Consider the following 18348-nt stretch of genomic DNA (forward strand, 5'->3'; position numbering starts at 1 on the left):
TCTAGGTGCTCTGTTATTTTATATGTTAAGGATCTACTGAAATCTCTGAGCACAAGAGAATGCATCGTACATGCCAACAACACCATACTTATATTTTCAGGTAATTGTCTCAGCAATTTTATAATGTTCCTATTGCTAATCTTGTAAACATCACACGATATGCTAAAAATAAACTTCTAACTTTTCCTTCCAAGTACCTATGTTTGTCATCTTTGATTCAAGGTCTTAATAATGACACACAAGTTGTGCCACTTTTTATTCATGTGCGTGCTATTTATCCCTCCAAGTAATGTTCGGTCCTTAGCGTCAAGCTTTATTTATGGTTAAAATTTAACTTGCACATCCAACAACTACACAAAAAAAAACATCTTATGGGATTAGTGTGCTACTCAGGGCTAGATTTTATATTGATTTACATACTTTCATTATTCTACGCTACGCGTTCAATCATAGCCATCTTAACTATTGCTCAACTTCATGGGGATGAACCTATTGCTCTCATCTTCCTTCCCAGCAACACGGCCAAAATCAAGCCATCTGCATTTTGTTACTAGGAATAACCGCCGATCTTGTGTTACTGATCTGTACCATAAGCTTAACATACTCTGGATTACCAACCTAGTGAAATTTAATGTTGACATGTTTGCACATTGAGCAATTTAACATCAGAACCTTCTCAAGTTTGCTCGTAGGCTTCAACTTACCAATTATTATTTTAAAACGTCCTAACTATGGTACCCGAAGAGTTGGTTTAGTTTTAATTAAATTGTGAAATTTCTTGCCTTACAACATTAAATCTGCTTTTTCTGTGTCATCATTTAAACATCAACTTTATGATTTCATTTGTAACGAATGGTAAGGTTTCATTATGTGTTAACTTGCGAGATAAACCTGAGCTTTGTCAATTTGTGCTAACGAATTTTGTGTGTTTAAATGCTATTACTGTATTATTGCTTGTGTAGTATGTCAACTGCTGGTACTTCTATTGCAATATTTTTCTTGCTATATTTTGTTTTTGCTTTTCAGTAGTTTTTTCTTCTTTTTAACTTATAAGAGGTCCGCCTACAGCGTCTCACTACAGGGCCTCTTTCTGCATGACGAATGTACCCACTTTTGTATATGCGCTAAAACTGAATAAGTATTGAACTTCAACTTCACAAAGCTTACATGCTTAACTTATGATACAACTAGCAGGGATCCTATGGCCTAATCTTGCAGTCGTGCTCACTCCCTATTTCTAATGAGCCATGGTCGAAGGTGGTGGGGGTGGAGTAGCATCCCTCCGTCTTGCTGTTCGAGTCTCTTCATGCCATTTCTTGATCCTACATGTCAAACGCAGCGGTGCCATAGCCAAGCAACAATCATATTTCCACAACAAATTGCACGTTTTTAAGCCTTATAACTCCCGATAAGCACAGGCTTGAGTTAATTGGATTGTACCAATATCATGACTGAGCGAGCTCTCTCAAATGCTGCTGCTCCCGCCCGGGTCAACAAACGTGCGGCCAAGCTATGCACCTCTCTGAATGCTAAGCGAGAGGGTAAATTCAGCTCCAATTGCATGATGTGTGGTGTGGCAGCGATGCCATCTGTGCAGGTGACACATCAATGATTTAATAATGGCTTCTTTCCTCAACTCAACGATACCAAAGTAAGGCGCATGGCTGGTTAAGTTGCAAGGATATAATCGATAATAGTGTTACATGTCTTAGTTACATGCAGTTTTAGCAAGCGACCTCCTCTGCTCGCTGAATTGAAAGACGTTTAATGTCAAAATGGGACAGACACAAAATTTATTACTACGTTCAGGAGGATTTGAACATGAAAGCAAAGTAGAACAACTGCTTCACTCGCTAGTGGGTGTTTTTGGCTTCGATGATCACAGTATGCATGTGCAGGGCTAGACTTGCTTCTCAACATAATCACCTTATAACATGCCTGAATCACTACTGTATTTTATTGCATTGTATTGTGACAGTTACCAGCCTGCTCACTCTTATTTTCCCTCTCTGTTCGTTGTGACATCTGTGCTGTCACGTTGAATAATAATAACAACAACAACAACAACAACAACAACAACAATAATAATAATAATAATAATAATAATAATAATAATAATAATAATAATGTGCTTGCTTGGCTTCAGAAGCAGAAAAAAAGTAGAAGCTGATGCTGATCGTTATGTCCATCGTATAACTTGCATTGCAGTGTGCCAAGTTAAACAGAGCACATGATGTCCAAAATGTGTACCTTAGGTCATGACATCAGCCATGCATCCTTGACTGGAAGTTGTCCCAAGATGAAGTGCAACATTAGATGAGCAAGAAACATAATTGACTGGCAAACATGAAAAAGTCAACTAGTACGGAGAAGTCTCCATATGTGGCAGTCCAAGATTCACAAGATGATTCGCATGTGCAAGCTGAATTCAGCAGTCTGAAGGACTCTATACCACCCAAACCAATATTATTCTATTTATATTAATCTAAATAGGCTACATGCACTGTAGACTTATGACTACTCAAGTGACAAAGTGATCATGAACAGAATGCTGCTCCGAAGTCGGTGATCGTGGTATTCCCAGTACACACTGAAAGCGCTTCCGCTCCAAAAGTCGCGACACTTCTGCTTCACGTACGCTGTCAGGTTTAGTATTTACACGGTTAACCACAAGGCACAATTAGAGAATGAAAATAAAGCATGTAACTACATTCAGCAACAAAAGTCTATGGAACACGAGATGTGAGAAAAAGCTGTATTCCTACAAAACCTGAGCACATAGCCTCAAATAAAAAGTTTCACTCTGCAGTAGTTGTTGGTCCCTACACAGTGGTAAAATCAGAAGCTCCATGCCTCAACATAGCAGAAATTCACATTTGACATAGAACCCATGTTGTGAGAAATTTTGTGGACTACACTTCAAACAGCTACTGCAGAAACTTAAACTATGTTGTCCAAGAATATTCCATTTCACATTCATCCACACTAGAACATATGACGATGCCTCAAACAAGCATCTTGAACACATATGGTCACCATGAAACGTGCAACTGCCACAGCATACATTCAGAACCAACATGCATAGTACCAGCAGAGAAATGGAAATAAGATCAGGCACCTCAATGTTTTTATTTCACCTCTGCCCCCCCCCCCCCCCTCTTTCCCACAGCCACTCAACTCATGAACACACATACACACACATTAACCCCCCCACATGACAAAAATGGACATGACTAGTTCACAAGTCACATGTTCGAGAAGAGCTGCTGCTAGTGAGTTTTGTAGATCCACACTTCTTTGCCCACATAAGCTGTCGGGAAGTGGGTGTGCAGAAAGCCCTTGATGAACTTCAAGTCGTAGTCTACCACAAAGTCGATCATGTGCTTGTACAGGCTGTTGTAGATAACGATGTAGTCCGTCATGCCTCCAAACCCAAACATCTTCAGGCCATTGGTTGGGTCCAGGAAGAAATCGCGAGACTCGTCCACATGGTCCTTCTTTTTCTTGATGTTGGGCTCGCACGTCAGGAACTTCATCTTGACGTTGCGGCGATGGATGTGACTGCAAAGTGGCGAGGGAGAAAATGTTAAAGCACCAATATGGGCAAGCACAACGCAATGTTACAAGAACACAGCCAGTATGCATGAAGCAGAAATTAAGAAAAAAAGAAAGAAAGAAAACATTGGCCATGTCTGGTAGCTTGTGTGGCAATTGTTTGCTTCATGCTAAATTTCGTGTACTCCAGCAATGCACCAACTAGCCCAACAGTACAATTCAAGAATGTTAAATTTGCACAAGCAAGCTGATTTAAGCAAGAACAAAACCACCCTTAGAGCCTTTTGCTACCGCGAGTGGCAAGCTCAGATTGCAAAGCGCTAGACTGTTCTGAAAGTGGCCGCTCATCGACATTGAATCATCGCATCAGTGACACGAAAGTGCAGGCATACAAAGCATGGACACAAAGAAGTTAAAAGGACAACACAAACAAATTGTCTCCCTTTGTTTTCATGTTTTGTACACCTGCCCTTTCATACTGGGAATCTTTACCAATTGGCTTTCTGTCATTCTTAAAGTCATCAGTCATGAAAGACCCTCTCTGCAACACCATAACAAGGACAGCCTCAATTGTGACTGCAGTCGCCATATAGTTCCCCACGAAAATTATTAAAACCAACTTTGCTGAACTCTGCTTCTGCGATCATTCTGCTAGCACAGGAATGATGGTCGGTACATGGAATTGTCTGATCGTTGTGCTTGTGGTTTCAGAGATTCCTGTGGCTTTGTTTACTATGCTTTATCCACGTCTATTGGCCTTAATTTTGAAGCATTACTATTTTTCTAAACCCAGATGGCAACAAGATTCTGTGCGTGTTCGTAATCATTGTCAACTATTGCATATATAACTCAACATTTTGTAGAAGATGATCAGTCTGAAAAGTAACAAATCAGTTTGAAGCCAGAAGGACAAAGTTTAGGCAGATCTGCGCGCCAATAGTAATTCCCACGCTGACTGAACCGTCACCCTCGCAGCTCCCACGGGCACTAGTGCCACAGTTCCCTCTAGTAATTTTTGTCGTTAAATCTATGGCATTGGGCGCGCACACCGCCGTCGGCCATTTTGACACAGAAGGTGAAAGAGGGTCGACCTGTAGAAAGGTGTCGAGTGGCAGGGCATGAGGAATGCCACGCTGCTGGCACCGGGGTTCTTGTCCAGCTCCTTGTTCAAATAGTCCATGGCCTCCAGCGTGCCCTTCTGGTGGAATATGCCAAAGTACAGGGCGGGAGGGAAGAAGGCCACACCCAGCAGGGCGGCCAGCGTGATGCCCCACGAGCGAGGCAGGCGCGCCATGCCCGCCCCGCACACGCACATGGCCAGCGGGAAGACGGGGAGCAGGAAGCGGAACTCCTTGTGGCTCACGAGGCTGCAACACCAGTCAGTCAGCTTTAACTTCTCGTTGCCTTTATAAGACACTAATGTAAAAGAGAGTTAACACTAGAGAGTTTCAGACTGTCTGCAAATGTACAAGGCGTGGAATAGCAGTAACCTGGTATTCCATGCCTTCATAGAATACTAGGCGACTGGAGACATGGGCAGTAGCAAACAGGCACTGGTAGTGACATCTAGTGACAAATTTTCCAAGTACAATATGTTCGACATGCTCTTGTGTTAAATGAGCATTTATGTCTAAGAAAAAAGAAGAAAAATGCAAGGAAATCCTGCAGAACCCATCTCATAATAATGCAATTAGCAGTGAAGCAATCTAGTGACAAACCATATAGCGATCACAGACTCCCAGTGTATGGAGTGCATGCGCAGCCGGGCTACTTTCCCATGCTTGTTTCTGGAAATGCTGCACCGTCTAGCGACGCTCCCGTGAAGTCCGCATATGACTCATATGTCTATACAGTAGAACCTCTATATGATATGTTTTGGAAAAAGAAATGCAAGAAAAAATGAACAAACTGAGAAAACATACGATTTGAAATCACTAAAGCATCTAACAGACTCAACTGTAGTTCACATCTACGTCATGCAAAGCGTTTTGCAAAACGACGCCAACGCACACTGAGCTGGTGGAGCCTGAGGGCCCTGGGTTGCGCATTGTCATTTTAATGCATTAGTATTACGAGTGTCAAAGTGGAAAGAACGTGCATGTGTGCGAAGTGTGAAAAGCCAGTCATGTGGCAGAGGTAGAGAGGGAATGGGAGAGCTTAGGAGAGTGTCTATGCATGCATGCATGCGTGCACGCACACATGTATGTACGTCTGCATTACGTACGTACGTATAGTGCAACTGACGGTGGTGTGCTATGGACCACCGTCAGTTTTAGAATAATGCTTTGCAATGTCGTGAACATGGTATTAAATCATGGATCCAGGACCTCAAAGAGGTGTGCCTTAATGCTAATGCATTTCTCTCCCATGTACCGCTAAATTGGCACTCAATTTTTTTCACCTTCGGCAAACTTATGTTTGCACTCCTCCAGTTCAGCCTTGATCAGCAGCTTCTTTGGGCGGGGCATATTGGAGGGAAGTTTTCACGTGATCACTCGGCAAAAATCGCTGTCGTACAATACGCACTTTGTCATTTGCCTATTGCATAGTGTTTTAAGATGGAAACAGGAAACCGAAATGAAATGGATAGCCAGAATATGATATATGATGCCACCAGAGTGAAACATCACACTCGCTTCATACCGCCTGCAGCAGGGAACAGTGGCGCACTTAGGTTATTACCTATTAAAAGTGTGCAGTACACTTCGAATGGCACTATGCCACACGCGCTGTCAGACAGATAAAGTAGACTCCCTTTAAGACGAACTCGAAGGGATCATGAAAATTTGTTTATCTTATCAGAAGTTCGTCTTATCAGAAGAATAATTGGCATCATGACCAGGTGCATCCAAATATCTTACTTCAAAACGGTAAATGAAGCAGACTTAAAGCGGGAAAAATATAACATACAAAGCATTTATTTAGTTGAACTTAATAGAAAACTCCTTTTAAGTGCTACTATTGCTTGGTTCCATCCAGTCTGCGATGAATGTTTGGCGCTTCTTTGCAAATTGGCAAGCAGCCGATAACAATGTCATCTCACTTAATGGCCTTGAAAATTCCTTCTGTGCCTTTGTGCTGCTGGAAAAAGTTCACTAGGGAGTTCAAGCAGGCACCTGCCACCTCACAGAACATCCGTGCAGGCTCCAAGCTAGCGAAAGTACGAAGGAGCGGGTTGGGCGTCTGGCAAAGCAATGCAACCTAGAGGAAAGTTTAGGTGACGAGCGAAGTGGGGAGGAGAAATGAGGCGAAGCGTCGCGGAGGAGGCAGGTAGGCGGAGGCAGGCTGAGTTGACCTACTCTGGCACCTGCTACAGGTTTCGTTCCCGATACGGATGTACCGGGTTCGTCTTTTGATAACATTTTTGATAACATCGTGCGCTTCCGTCACGGGCATGGCACCAGCGAGGGGAGGGAGGGGGGGTGTTGTACTTCGGGCGCGCGCGGTCTCATGGGCTTTATCTTCAACACAATCTGCTTTGGAGGCATAGTCTAGGTGGGCTGATGGCTCGTAGCTTTGTGTGCGCTGTGTTTCCCCGCTCAGTTTGCGTTGAAGCAACAGAAAGCACGAAGGACACTTTGCTCGTTGCTGCTGCTGCAATTTCTCATGCCAGCATTTTGACAGCGAGCATCCGCAGTCATCGAGTGTGATGTGTTCATGTTTGCCTGTGCGCGCTGACACCATACTTGTGAATTTAGTTGGTAAGCGAATGTTTAGAAGGGGACGTTTTACTTCGGTGGCTGCTGCACATGGCGTGGTCACACGTGTTCAATCTTGAATATGATCTGCAATGCAGACAGTCTAGGTGCATCGAGGGCCGACAGCTTCGTATGCGCTATACAACCCATACGCTTGCACATCACCCACATTCATGATGTGAAACATCAATGTCTCTTTTGATTTCCTCCTATTGTTTTCGCCTTCGTTCACGGGCGATGTTCACCGCAGGCCTGCTGTAGGGTGCCTTGATGCACATGCCCCTTGGTGCAGTGCTATGAGGTACCCTAGCCTCCAGGATCGGCAGCGGTGGCGGCCACTCCGACTGTTCTTAATGGAGGAGCACGTCTGAGGTGGTTCGTCTTAAGCGGATTAATTTTTTTCCTTAAGTTTATGGAAAATCAAACAAACATTTTCGTGTTGTTCGTTACATGCGATAAAATCCAGCTTAACCGAGTTCGTCTTACCGAGAGTTCGCTTTAGATGCTTATCGCAATAGGGTTGGCAGCAACAGCTGTGAATGCAACATACGATGAACCGTGAGGAGATTCGCTGGTACCAGATGAGGAAACAGTGTATGCCAGCTTTCTTGCATGACACTGGTGGGCTAGTACTGTGGGGAAGCTGCCATGGTGGTGGGTGCTTATGCTCTCGATTGTGTGTGCCTTGCACTTTTTCTTGTTCACGAACGGGATCTAGCAGCCAGAAAATGTACCATACAATCACAGCTTCGCTATGTATTGACCATTGGTAGCGAAAGATCATGTTTTTCGGGAATGTATTAATCGGTAAAAAGAGAAGCCTAACTGTGTTGGGGTCATTTTTTCTGCTGAAGACCTGAACTGTGCTCACTCTGTGAGCACAGTTAAGCTTAATTTCAATGTAACAAACATGAATATTATGAAGTAAATCTAAAATGCATCAGCGTGTAACAAATATATGCATATAACGAATATATTTTGTTTAATTCTTGGGTTTCACGTGCCAAAACTACAATATGATTATGAGGCACAATGTAGTGGGGAACTCCGGATTATTTTAACCACCTGTGCTTCTTGAACATGTACCCAATGCATGGCACACGGGTATTTTTGCATTCTGCCCCGTTGAAACGTGGCCACGGCCGTTGGGATTTGGTCCTGCACCCTCAGACTTAGCAGGGCAGTGCCAAAGTCACTACACCACAGCGGCAAGTCTTACATCAAACACTGAATATAATGAAGATACTTCTTCTGCATCAAATGTGGCTTTGTTATAAAGACATTGGACTGCGCACTTGTGAGACAGGAGCTTCTGAATTACTGGCCTGTCATTGGCTAAACTGTCTCTTGATGCGTGGAGCATATAATGAAGGAGAACTGGGAGCGGGTTGCAGGTTCGTCCTCTCACCTGAGCACCAGCATGTGCCAGATGACGATTGCGGCCAGGAGGCGGCAGCGGCCCACCCGGATGCCCAACACAAAAGGCAGCAGCTGCAGCCCCAGCACAGCAGGCAGCCCCATCGTGAAGTACCAGTGCCAAGGGTGCTTGCCGTAGTGGGCGCCAACGTCGGCCACAAGGTTGAGCCGCACGAAGTTCCACGGCGTGCACACCCACCGCCGGTAGAACCACCGGTCGCACAGCATCAGAGCCCCGAAGCACAACAAGCTGGGAGTATGGAACAGTTTGCGAGATTCACGTCGGATGGCCGCAGCAGAAAGGCCCAACGGGCACGTCAACTCTTTCATCACAGCTAAAGCTGAATCTGAATTTCACAAGCAGTGACACAACTGATTATCAGAAAAAGTGAAGTAAATCTCACGCGCAAGAACTATGAGATAGTAAAGAACATTACCAAAACTCGTTAGCGCTTTGAGCAGGCCGAAAGATGCTGCACTGCAATGCTGTTCGCATGAGCACCGCTGCGACGTCCTCGTGCAACGACAGGCAGAAAATGCAGCTACCATCTTGACTGGACGATTTTAAAGCAGTGCCTCCTGCTGCCCTTTATTCAGGTCTCAGTGAGGTGAACAACTTGCCTACAGTATAATTTTGCAAGCCATAATCCGCGAAGAACTAGCAGATATGGGAGCTCATTCTGTGTGCACTGTAGCCAGTTAACAGCTCCCCAATGCTTCCTGTCGTTCCCCTGGTCAGTGGTCCTCTGCACCTACACCAATGTGTCACTTCGCAAAAATAATGAAAAGATCATGTGTTAAAGTTCACTTGCAAATTATTTACAAGCTGGGCAACAGTACATAAAACAAGAAAAAAATATCAATTTGGGGTCTTACACATGAAAACCAAGATATGATTATAGGACACATGACGTGGAGGCCCGGGGTTAACTTTGACCACCTGCGGTTCTTTAACATGTACAAGAGATGATAAACAGGTGTTCCGCAATTCATCCCCATCGAAATATGGCCACCATGACCAGGATTTGCTCGCAAACCCTCGGGCATGGCACTGCAACGCCAAAGCCACTACGCCATCACAGTAGGTGCGCAAAAGAATATGGCTTCCTAAACTGATCCCAGCTCGTCTTATCAGATCATTGTCTTTGTTGAGGATTATCTTCATCATCAACGCACATGTTTTATTTTTACCGCAAATGTGGCTGCATATAGCTGTTATCGCAGCTGAGCGCATACGCAGCCCGCTCACTCTGTTTTAAAGGTAATCTCCTTGCATCCGTGTGTGCAAAGAGTGGGCATGCCGAGACGGTGTGGCATCGTGTGCATTATATTCCCACATGTTTAGTATTGGAGGTAGCATAATCTTGAGTTTCGGAGATGCATAGAAGCGAGAGCCAGCCGAATCAGTTACTCCTTGCTGCTGGTGCTTTTTATCTAGGATAGTCCCACTGCAGGTGACATAATCAGCCACGTGGGCAAAGTGGATGTGAAAGTGTAGCTGGCTTTGCTTCGTACCGCCAATGTGAAGATACCGTTGACACGAAATGAAGCGGTACCTTTCCTCACCAATTCTCAAATTCAACAAATTTATTTTTTCCTCATTCAAGCTGGCTTTTTTTCGATTGCCCAACCGTTCAGAAAATTTTGCACCCTCTTTCGCGTAAGAAAAAACCATCGGCAATTGCAGTTATTTGCATAAAAGGTTGGATTTCAATACAACGAAAGGTATATATAATGAAACAAATTGCCCATTTTACCAACTTAGGTACATCGAGGTTTAACTCTACTTTATTTCATATTTAGCAGCCAGTACTGCGGAAGCTACGGAAGTATTATTATTATTCAAATATAGATCGACCTCTTTTCTTTATGTTGCCTGAAAATGAGCTAACAGCCTATATTCATGACAGAAGTATCTCGACCTATACTCCTGGCCATATCTAGCAAAAGGAGCTAACAGAGATCCTTTGGTGTGCCTGCCATAAAGACAGTCAGCAGATTACTCAGACTGGATTTAGGGAACGTTGCATATCCAACGCACTCAACGGCACTGAGGACAATTTGTTTATGGATTGTTTATTGTGACAAGGGTACCTGCAAAGTGCGTAATGAGGAAGATTTCTCTGAGTATTACTTGTTGGGGGGCTAGTTGGTGCATGTTTCCAGAAGAGGGTTATAGCGCCGAAAAAACACAACACACAGCAAGCGAGACGGTGAATAAACAGTTGGAAGTTGCGCCTGTCCCGTCTCGCTTGCTGTGTGTTGTGTTTTTTCGGCGCTATAACCCTCTTCTGGAAGATTTCTCTGGTAGTTCCCGGACAAGGATGGAGCTTGTGGCACTGACTAGTGAGATTTAATAGCCAAGGTTAGGGTAAATAAAGGTGTGTCACGTTCCAAGTTTCTCGTGGTTCAAAAAAAAGATACGGGTTGACCTATATTCAAATTATATATTTTTTATTCCTTGGCCAGTTTAATATATAGGGTCAACATATATTCATGTTCGATCTATATTCGAGTAAATACACTAGTGCACTTATGGAAGTATTCACAGAAGTGACAAGCGTTGCCTGCTACTTATGAAACAATGCAACAGAGTATATTTATAGCTAGTGGTTCTACATTAGTGGCTGAACATCACGCCCCACTTCGTTGCGACAAAACTGCCTTCGCATTGAAATAATTGCATAGCATTTGTTCTCGTCATACTAACCTAGGGCAATCTGATTCTGCGTCTTATTTGAGACGCTTCCAACTTAAACATATCAAATTGGGTCTCCGAGTGATAATTAGTGTTGTTACAAAAATCAGCATTTTCTGCATACGAAAATAAGCTAAGGTCGTACCTTGTGAAGGCCAGCCTCTTGAGTAGGAACATCCTGGAGTGTGATGCCCTGGCTAAGTGCAGAGCGATGAGGGGAAGCCAGAGGACCAGGGCCGTGGGACGAATCATGCACGACAAGCCGACCAGCCACAAGTAGCCCCATGAGGTGCTGCAACCAGGAGGAAGCAGTGAGGGAGCAAAATCATAAACATTTATAAAAAAGAATACAGTACAGTGTTTGTTTTCTGTGTTTTTTTTTTTTTTAGTCGTTAAAACAAACCTTTCTTTGCCTCTTCACCCCAGTTTGGAAGTGTTGGTTGCCACTGTCTTGACAGGTGGACAAATACTAGAACCACTGAGTGTGTGCCCCAAATAGCCCCTTCAGTCACAAATTGTGACTGTCGATAGATTTGATTGAAAGGTGCTGGAAACTGCATTGAAAGTAAGTCAAGGTTGATGATGCTTTCTGCATTTTCTAGTGAGCCATCATAATTACAGAGTAATGAAATACCTATTTAACATGCAGTCATTCATGCTGCATTTCTTCAACAAAAAGAATTAAATCCCAGCTCAGGACCTTATTAAAGTTTTGCATCCATCCATCCAAGTGCATGCACAAGTTAGTTATCAGCTGCAAGCATTCCAAGGTGAGCAAAATTACTTTTTCGCCATAAGTTGATGGAACATGGTGTGTCGAACATCCTGTTGCGTTGCCAGACAGACAAATTGGACATGAAGTGAATTCATACCATGTAACGCATGTACTCTTCTTATTTCAATGTGTCACATATAAACAGTGGACTCTCTTTAAACGGAACTTCAAGGAACCAGGGAAATTGGTTCCGTTTATCAGGTGTTCCATTTACTGAGAGACATAGGAGAGAGCATGGCATGAATACAAAGCCAACCAACTCTAAGGATGGTGTTCTGTTCAAGTGTGAATTCCGGTTGAGCGATTTTTGTTTATTGAGATTCCACTGTAGTATACAGTTTGTAGTAGTGCTGTCTCTTGTCGGTTGTCTAGATTAGATTGTGCTGAGAGCATCTAGTATTAGTCTGTGACACTACACGTCTCATCAAACACGGTAGTGCTTTCAGCAGGGTGTTCACTTGTAGCAATACACTGCTCTCTGAATTCAAATGGATTCGCATAGGCTAAGCAGAGTGTTCAATTTACCCGAAGCTTACAGCTTGCCGTCTTTTTTTCTTGCCACCAGTGGATATGAGTGGCAAAAGCAATTTGTGCACATAAATGCGTACGCCGTGTCTGCAGGGGCTAGACAACTTGGGCCACTGGGTATGTCCCACGGTGTCGTGGCTTCCATCACATTGTGTGTGTGTGTGTGTGTGTTGCATTCAGGGTGTGTGCCCCTGAGCATATGCCCAAACAGACAAGCGGAACAAGATCCAAAGAGCTTGGCAACAGAAAATTCAACAAGTCAGCTACAGAGAAGTGAAGTTGGCACTAGAAGCAGCCAAGTATAGAAAAGCAAGTGAACAAACTGGGACCAAAGCATGGACAAGGCCCTCGTCAAGCTGCTGTGACAACTTTTTGCCCAGCTGTTCCTCCAGCTTTCTTTGTTCTGCTAAAAAATTTTGATTGATTGATTGGTCTTAAAGAAGGTGAAGGCTTAAAATAACCATTGGGTCGAACAAGAACGCTTTCATTGAACTGCAAAGCCTGATGCAGAATGTGAGCATTGGCTAATAAATTTCATGTGCATTTGACTCGCACTGATATGGATGCTGCCTTTTCATCTAAACATTTTTGTCTGATCGCATTATTTGCATTGTGACATCACAGTACAGTAAGCGCTGACTTTTATTGAGCCTGAAAGACACGGCGAAGGACCCTCGGCACAGCTTAAACATTCTACTGAATTTGTGCCATTAGCATTGTGTTTGCATAGCATTTCCTTTAACATTTTCTGTAAACATCAAAGGAAGCTTCACTTATCCCAGATTCCCACATATGCATGGGATCTGCTTTTTTTTTTTTCAAATAAAAAGGTACCATAGCATGGCCCTATAGGCATGCACACTGCGGGGGGGGGGGTCATAACATCCTTACGACACTCCTGCCTCTCTACAGTCACACAGCAGTGAGCATATGGGCACACATGTGGACTGAGGTGCCTGTTCAGCACACACAAACTCCTCAGAGCAAATCTAAATTAAACCTTTCTAGGACTGACGGTTCAGCTATAGTCTTCTTTTTTTTTTCTGTATGACACTCGCAGCTTGTTATCTGGTCTTACTTGAAGCACCAGTACACACTCATGCACACTCATTACCCAATGGGTGATTTCCGCATGCTAATGTGGCCTTGACAAGCATGATTGTGCATGCCTGCACCATATTCATCTGAACGAGGCCAATACACAAAGCTCTGCACAACAGAGAGGAGTTATTCTGCAATCTTATTCAAACTTATGCAAACTTATTCTGCAATCTTTTTATTATCACCTCTCCGCCTTTTGACCTTGGGGGCAAACTGCATAAATCGTGGTACAAGATTGATTATGGCAAGTGGATTTGTCATGGTCAGTTGTGCTATGCCCTTTGACCTGCATGAAGTTACTCCCATTCTCTCTTGTTTGTTCATTTTTCTTACCTGTGTAAAAGGACTAGTCTATTCTGTATTATCATGCTTGCTTTGTTAGTATTATTCTGTACCAATATTTCTGTATTAACAATGTTATTCTGCATTGTTCATTATTTTGTGTATTATTGTTTTTCTTTGCTTTTATTGATACAGTGCTGCATAATATTATTTATTTTTTTTACCTATGACCCTTAGAGCCTTGTGCTCTGGGACCTCCTTTTGTATCTTCATAAATGTATTATGAATTAACTCAATAAAACATGATTTTGAGTCTGATTCTGACAAACGCACCGTGCATATTACCATTGTTACCCTTCAGCATGGTAAGAACTACCAATAACCAGCATTTTTTTTTAAATGCAATAAAAACAAAACAAGAACGAATAGACAGAACAAGTGCTTGTCTTGCCTTTCTGTACTATTAGATAGCAACAATTTCATTCATATATTGGTACGTTTTGCCTTCATCCATCTAGCGCGCACGTACCTTGGCTGCTTCTGGCCGCCCCACGGGTACATGGAAAGGGCCCCAGCTGTGAAAACCTGCTCAGCAACATTGGTCAAGGTTCGGGAGGCAGTGTAGTGCAGGAACCATGAAAACAGTACGGACAAAGATGTCCAGCAGGCGCCCTCATAGCCAAAGAGGCGGCGACCCAACTCCACAGTCCAGTAGTCCCCTACAGCCGACATGAGAGCCTGAACGAGGCGCGGCACCATGGTCTGCAAGTAGAACAAGATGTCGGGGATGTTTTCACAGGCAGATTTTCATACAGTTTCACTACAACTTAGCTACAACTGTAAGGAGGCATTCTGTTGCACACTTTCGGGGTACGACCACTTTGGCTAGATTTCGCGTGACTAGCACCAGACGTGTCAGAGCCTCAACAGACAGCATTCCGGAAACAGTGCCAGCAACTCTGTCGATTGTACACGGCAACATGTCGATTTTATGCGCAACAATGAACGACCAAGAATACCTCTCACGGATGACAGGATTTCTGTAATGGGGACACTACAGTTAAGTGCACTAAACTGCACAAAACAAGCATGACTTTTCACTGACGGGGTTGTTGTGAGTCCCAAACTAGCAGCGAGACCAGATAAAATCTTTGTCAGCTTGCCAATTAGTATTAGCCGTGGCATGCTATAATCACTCCTGCCACTCCCTGGAATGCTGCTAATCTGTATTGCTGATGACAGTGTGCTTTTCTTTGGTGCTATGCTGCCTCCATAAAATTTTGTCGAAACGCCCAGTATCACAAGAAATGCCAATATCGGACTACAGCCCACACACACACACACACACAGTGTATGGTTTGCAAGACTCAATTTCAGCTTTAAAAATAAAAGTTATCAGACTACGTACACCTTCTACCCAGACCGTAGGGTTATACCGATAAATTGAAATTGTCGGGCTTAAGCACACATGATAATATGGACTACACAGCCGGGAGCTTCAGATTAATTTTTGCGACCTGGAGTCTTTTTTAACATGTGCCTAAACCTAACTTCACAAGCTTCTTTTGTATTCCACCCCCCTGTCGGAGTGCAGCCACCATGGCTATGAATTAAACCCATGACCCTACGTCTAGCAAAACAACACTACAGCCACTGAGCCACCACGTTGGGTAAATATTGTTCAAAATCAAAACAGAAACTAGAGCCAGCCGGCACTGCACATGTAACAGGTGTCAGTACAGGGTCATGCATGTTTCGCTTAAAGCGTTCGAAACAAGATCTTGCGCTTACCACTGCACTGTTATTGCTCAAATTTCACAGAAACATTGTATTTTGCAGTCTACGTCATTCAGCGTAACACTTGGCACAGTTACTTGCCTGTTTTTTTTTTTTATGCGAAGCATATTACGAGGGCTCAACCCAGCTCCTCAGGCGCGGCGGTGACCATGAAATCACGTGACACCGTGACGTCACGACAGAGGAGAAGTGGCTTTGGCTCAACTCTTGCAAGACGGGCTGGGTGGGAATCGAACCAGGGTCTCCGGAGTGTGGGACGGAGACGCTACCACTGAGCCACGAGTACAACGCTTCAAAGCGGTACAAAAGCGCCTCTAGTGAATGCGGTGTTGCCTTAGAAACGCGCTGTTTCTAAGGCGTGCGTCTCTTGCTCAGGCGCACATTTCGTTGCCGCGCCGAACGCTGCTTTGCTCGACGCTCACCGCGTCCAATGCGGGGCGCGTAGTCGCTGCCCTGTAGCCCATTGTCTTACACCCCTTGGCGGGTCGACGGGAACGCTGTCGCGTTCCACTCTTGAAGGCGAAGAAGTAATGCATGAGTTGTTTCTTCGTCTAGCCGAACCAAATATAGCCAAGCAACAGCAGTTCACCAGGCTAAACAGTGGTTCAACAACTAAAATAAAGGCTAGTATGCTTCGCATCCTGGGCTTAACCTTACCTAAGCCACAGCCATTTTTTTTTAAAGAAAGGAATGATAAACTGCTTTCGTCTGTGATAAAAATGGCTGCTGCAAAAAAATGCGCTGGCGCAGACTTGTGTCACTGCCTGCCGGCAGTTGCAGAAAGCAGCTGTTCAGGGAGTCTTGCCGATTATTCCAAGGTCCCTGTGGTTTCACCATGGTCCTTGGTAGCCCATGGTAAAACCACAAATGAGGCAGTGCCGGGCACATTGCTTGGGTCTCTCTTGAAATCGGAGAAGTGCAGGGCAAAATTAGCTTTGAAGAAAGACGCAGGAACATGAATCAAAATAAATGGGTGGCTATAAAGTGCATAAGTATCTGTAGCTGAAAAGTGTGGACACAGAATGGAGGAAGAAGTAAAGAAAGTTGGCAAACAAGCACAGGGTAACTGGAAGTGTAAACAGACAACCAGGAGTCATCAAAAAAGTGAGAGAAACAGAGACAGAAAATTGGATGCAAAGATTAGACACAAGAAAGACCACGGGGATTTACAAGAATGAGAGTAAAGGAATTAGAAGGGAAAATCTGCACAATACACAAAGGGCACTGCCTTACTATTTGAGGCTCGAACTGGTTGCTTAAGGAAGAAAACATACCAGAGCAAATACTCGCAAAATGAGCCGGCCATGTGTATGCTGCAGCAAAAATCCTGAGACCACTCTGCACACCCTAATGTAACACAAGGGGATTCACCCAATGAGACCTGTAGGTAACGTACACCTTCCAAAAGCGCTTGGATTTAAAGTGCATGGAAGCATCAACCAGTCAGCGGTGGAGATATGCAAGATGCGTTTAGAGTATTAGTGGGAAAAAAAGCAGGGAAGGGATTGATACAACCGTATCCGTTACAGGCATGGGTAGCGGACGTACCAGGTGTTAGGCAGTCTGCATCGTTACACATAAAAAAAGAGGGAAATTGCCACATCAATGTGACGACAGCTAGGGTGCTTCCATAACTTACCACAGTGAACACGGTGTCGATCTTGAACATTTTGAGCAGGTAATACTGAGCCGAGATGAACATGGGGTATACAGAGCTTCGAATGGCATACTTCCACTCCCACGTCTGATAGCCATATCTGAAATGAATATTTCGAACTTAATCAGCGTCACATGCAAACCCACCAACATGTTTGCGTTGATTTTATGTCAAAGTACCGTTGAACTGTTTTCTTCGGACGAGGCAGGTCAAGGCTGTACTGTCAACTCGGAATAACGGCATTCGAATGTTGTGCACATGTGCATCATGCAGTCATTAATGCAGTCATCATAGCATGCTTAACATGGTTAAAAAGGTCGGTTTGGTATACAAGCAATCCGACCGGGGGCTTGGATTGCTTGCAGAAGAAACAAAAGTGCCCGAATTTACCCGAAAACAAACTTGTGGGCCACTTCCAGGGACTGCCAGTACTCGTCAGGGACGAACGAAGTCATCACGAAAAACGTTCCTCCGCACCGGAAGAGCACGAACATGAACAAAAAGAACTTCTTGGGAAACTGCCTGTCGGTTTCTGCGAAATCGTAATCGTGAGCAAATTACTGATCGCTCGTCACATTACAGATAACACTCGTCGGCGCAGAACGATTGGACGCACCTGTATCCATCGCCTCCTGTTTCACCTGCTCCACCTTGGCCGGTTCTTCTTTCGCTGGTTCCAGTTTGTCAGCCATCGACGACAGCCACAAAGTTCAGATCGGAACAAAAACACGGCTTCTCCCTGCGGCAAGGTTTGATTTCTCCCCCGATGGTCGCAAACATGCCAAGATTCGAACACCTGCACGAGCGCGATAGGTGGAGGAGCGGCCCAGAGTTCACTTTC

The 18348-nt window shown here is 44.2% G+C and overlaps 1 protein-coding gene across 1 annotated transcript; it reads right to left on the reverse strand.

Moving 5' to 3' along the window:
* Positions 1-1763: 1763 nt before the first annotated feature.
* On the reverse strand, positions 1764-18336 carry PIG-B (phosphatidylinositol glycan anchor biosynthesis class B). Its single transcript, XM_065455715.2, has 8 exons — positions 18124-18336; positions 17898-18039; positions 17490-17607; positions 14583-14815; positions 11513-11659; positions 8662-8919; positions 4647-4922; positions 1764-3561 (listed from the first exon to the last, which is right to left on the reverse strand). The coding sequence occupies exons 1-8, from the start codon at positions 18197-18199 to the stop codon at positions 3270-3272; spliced, it is 1542 nt and encodes a 513-aa protein (XP_065311787.1). The 5' UTR covers positions 18200-18336; the 3' UTR covers positions 1764-3269.
* Between the last annotated feature and the right edge of the window lie 12 nt (positions 18337-18348).

This window comes from Dermacentor albipictus, chromosome 9 (genome assembly GCF_038994185.2).
Source record: "Dermacentor albipictus isolate Rhodes 1998 colony chromosome 9, USDA_Dalb.pri_finalv2, whole genome shotgun sequence".
Taxonomy (NCBI): Eukaryota; Metazoa; Arthropoda; class Arachnida; order Ixodida; family Ixodidae; genus Dermacentor; species Dermacentor albipictus.

Excerpts from the sequence above, each read along its gene's own strand:
- PIG-B (XM_065455715.2), bottom strand. The coding sequence starts at position 18,199 with ATGGCTGACAAACTGGAACCAGCGAAAGAAGAACCGGCCAAGGTGGAG. Across the intron at positions 18,040-18,123 it reads ACAGGAGGCGATGGATACAG|AAACCGACAGGCAGTTTCCC; the intron begins GTGCGTCCAATC and ends ACGATTTCGCAG. Across the intron at positions 17,608-17,897 it reads GCCCACAAGTTTGTTTTCGG|ATATGGCTATCAGACGTGGG; the intron begins GTAAATTCGGGC and ends TATTCATTTCAG.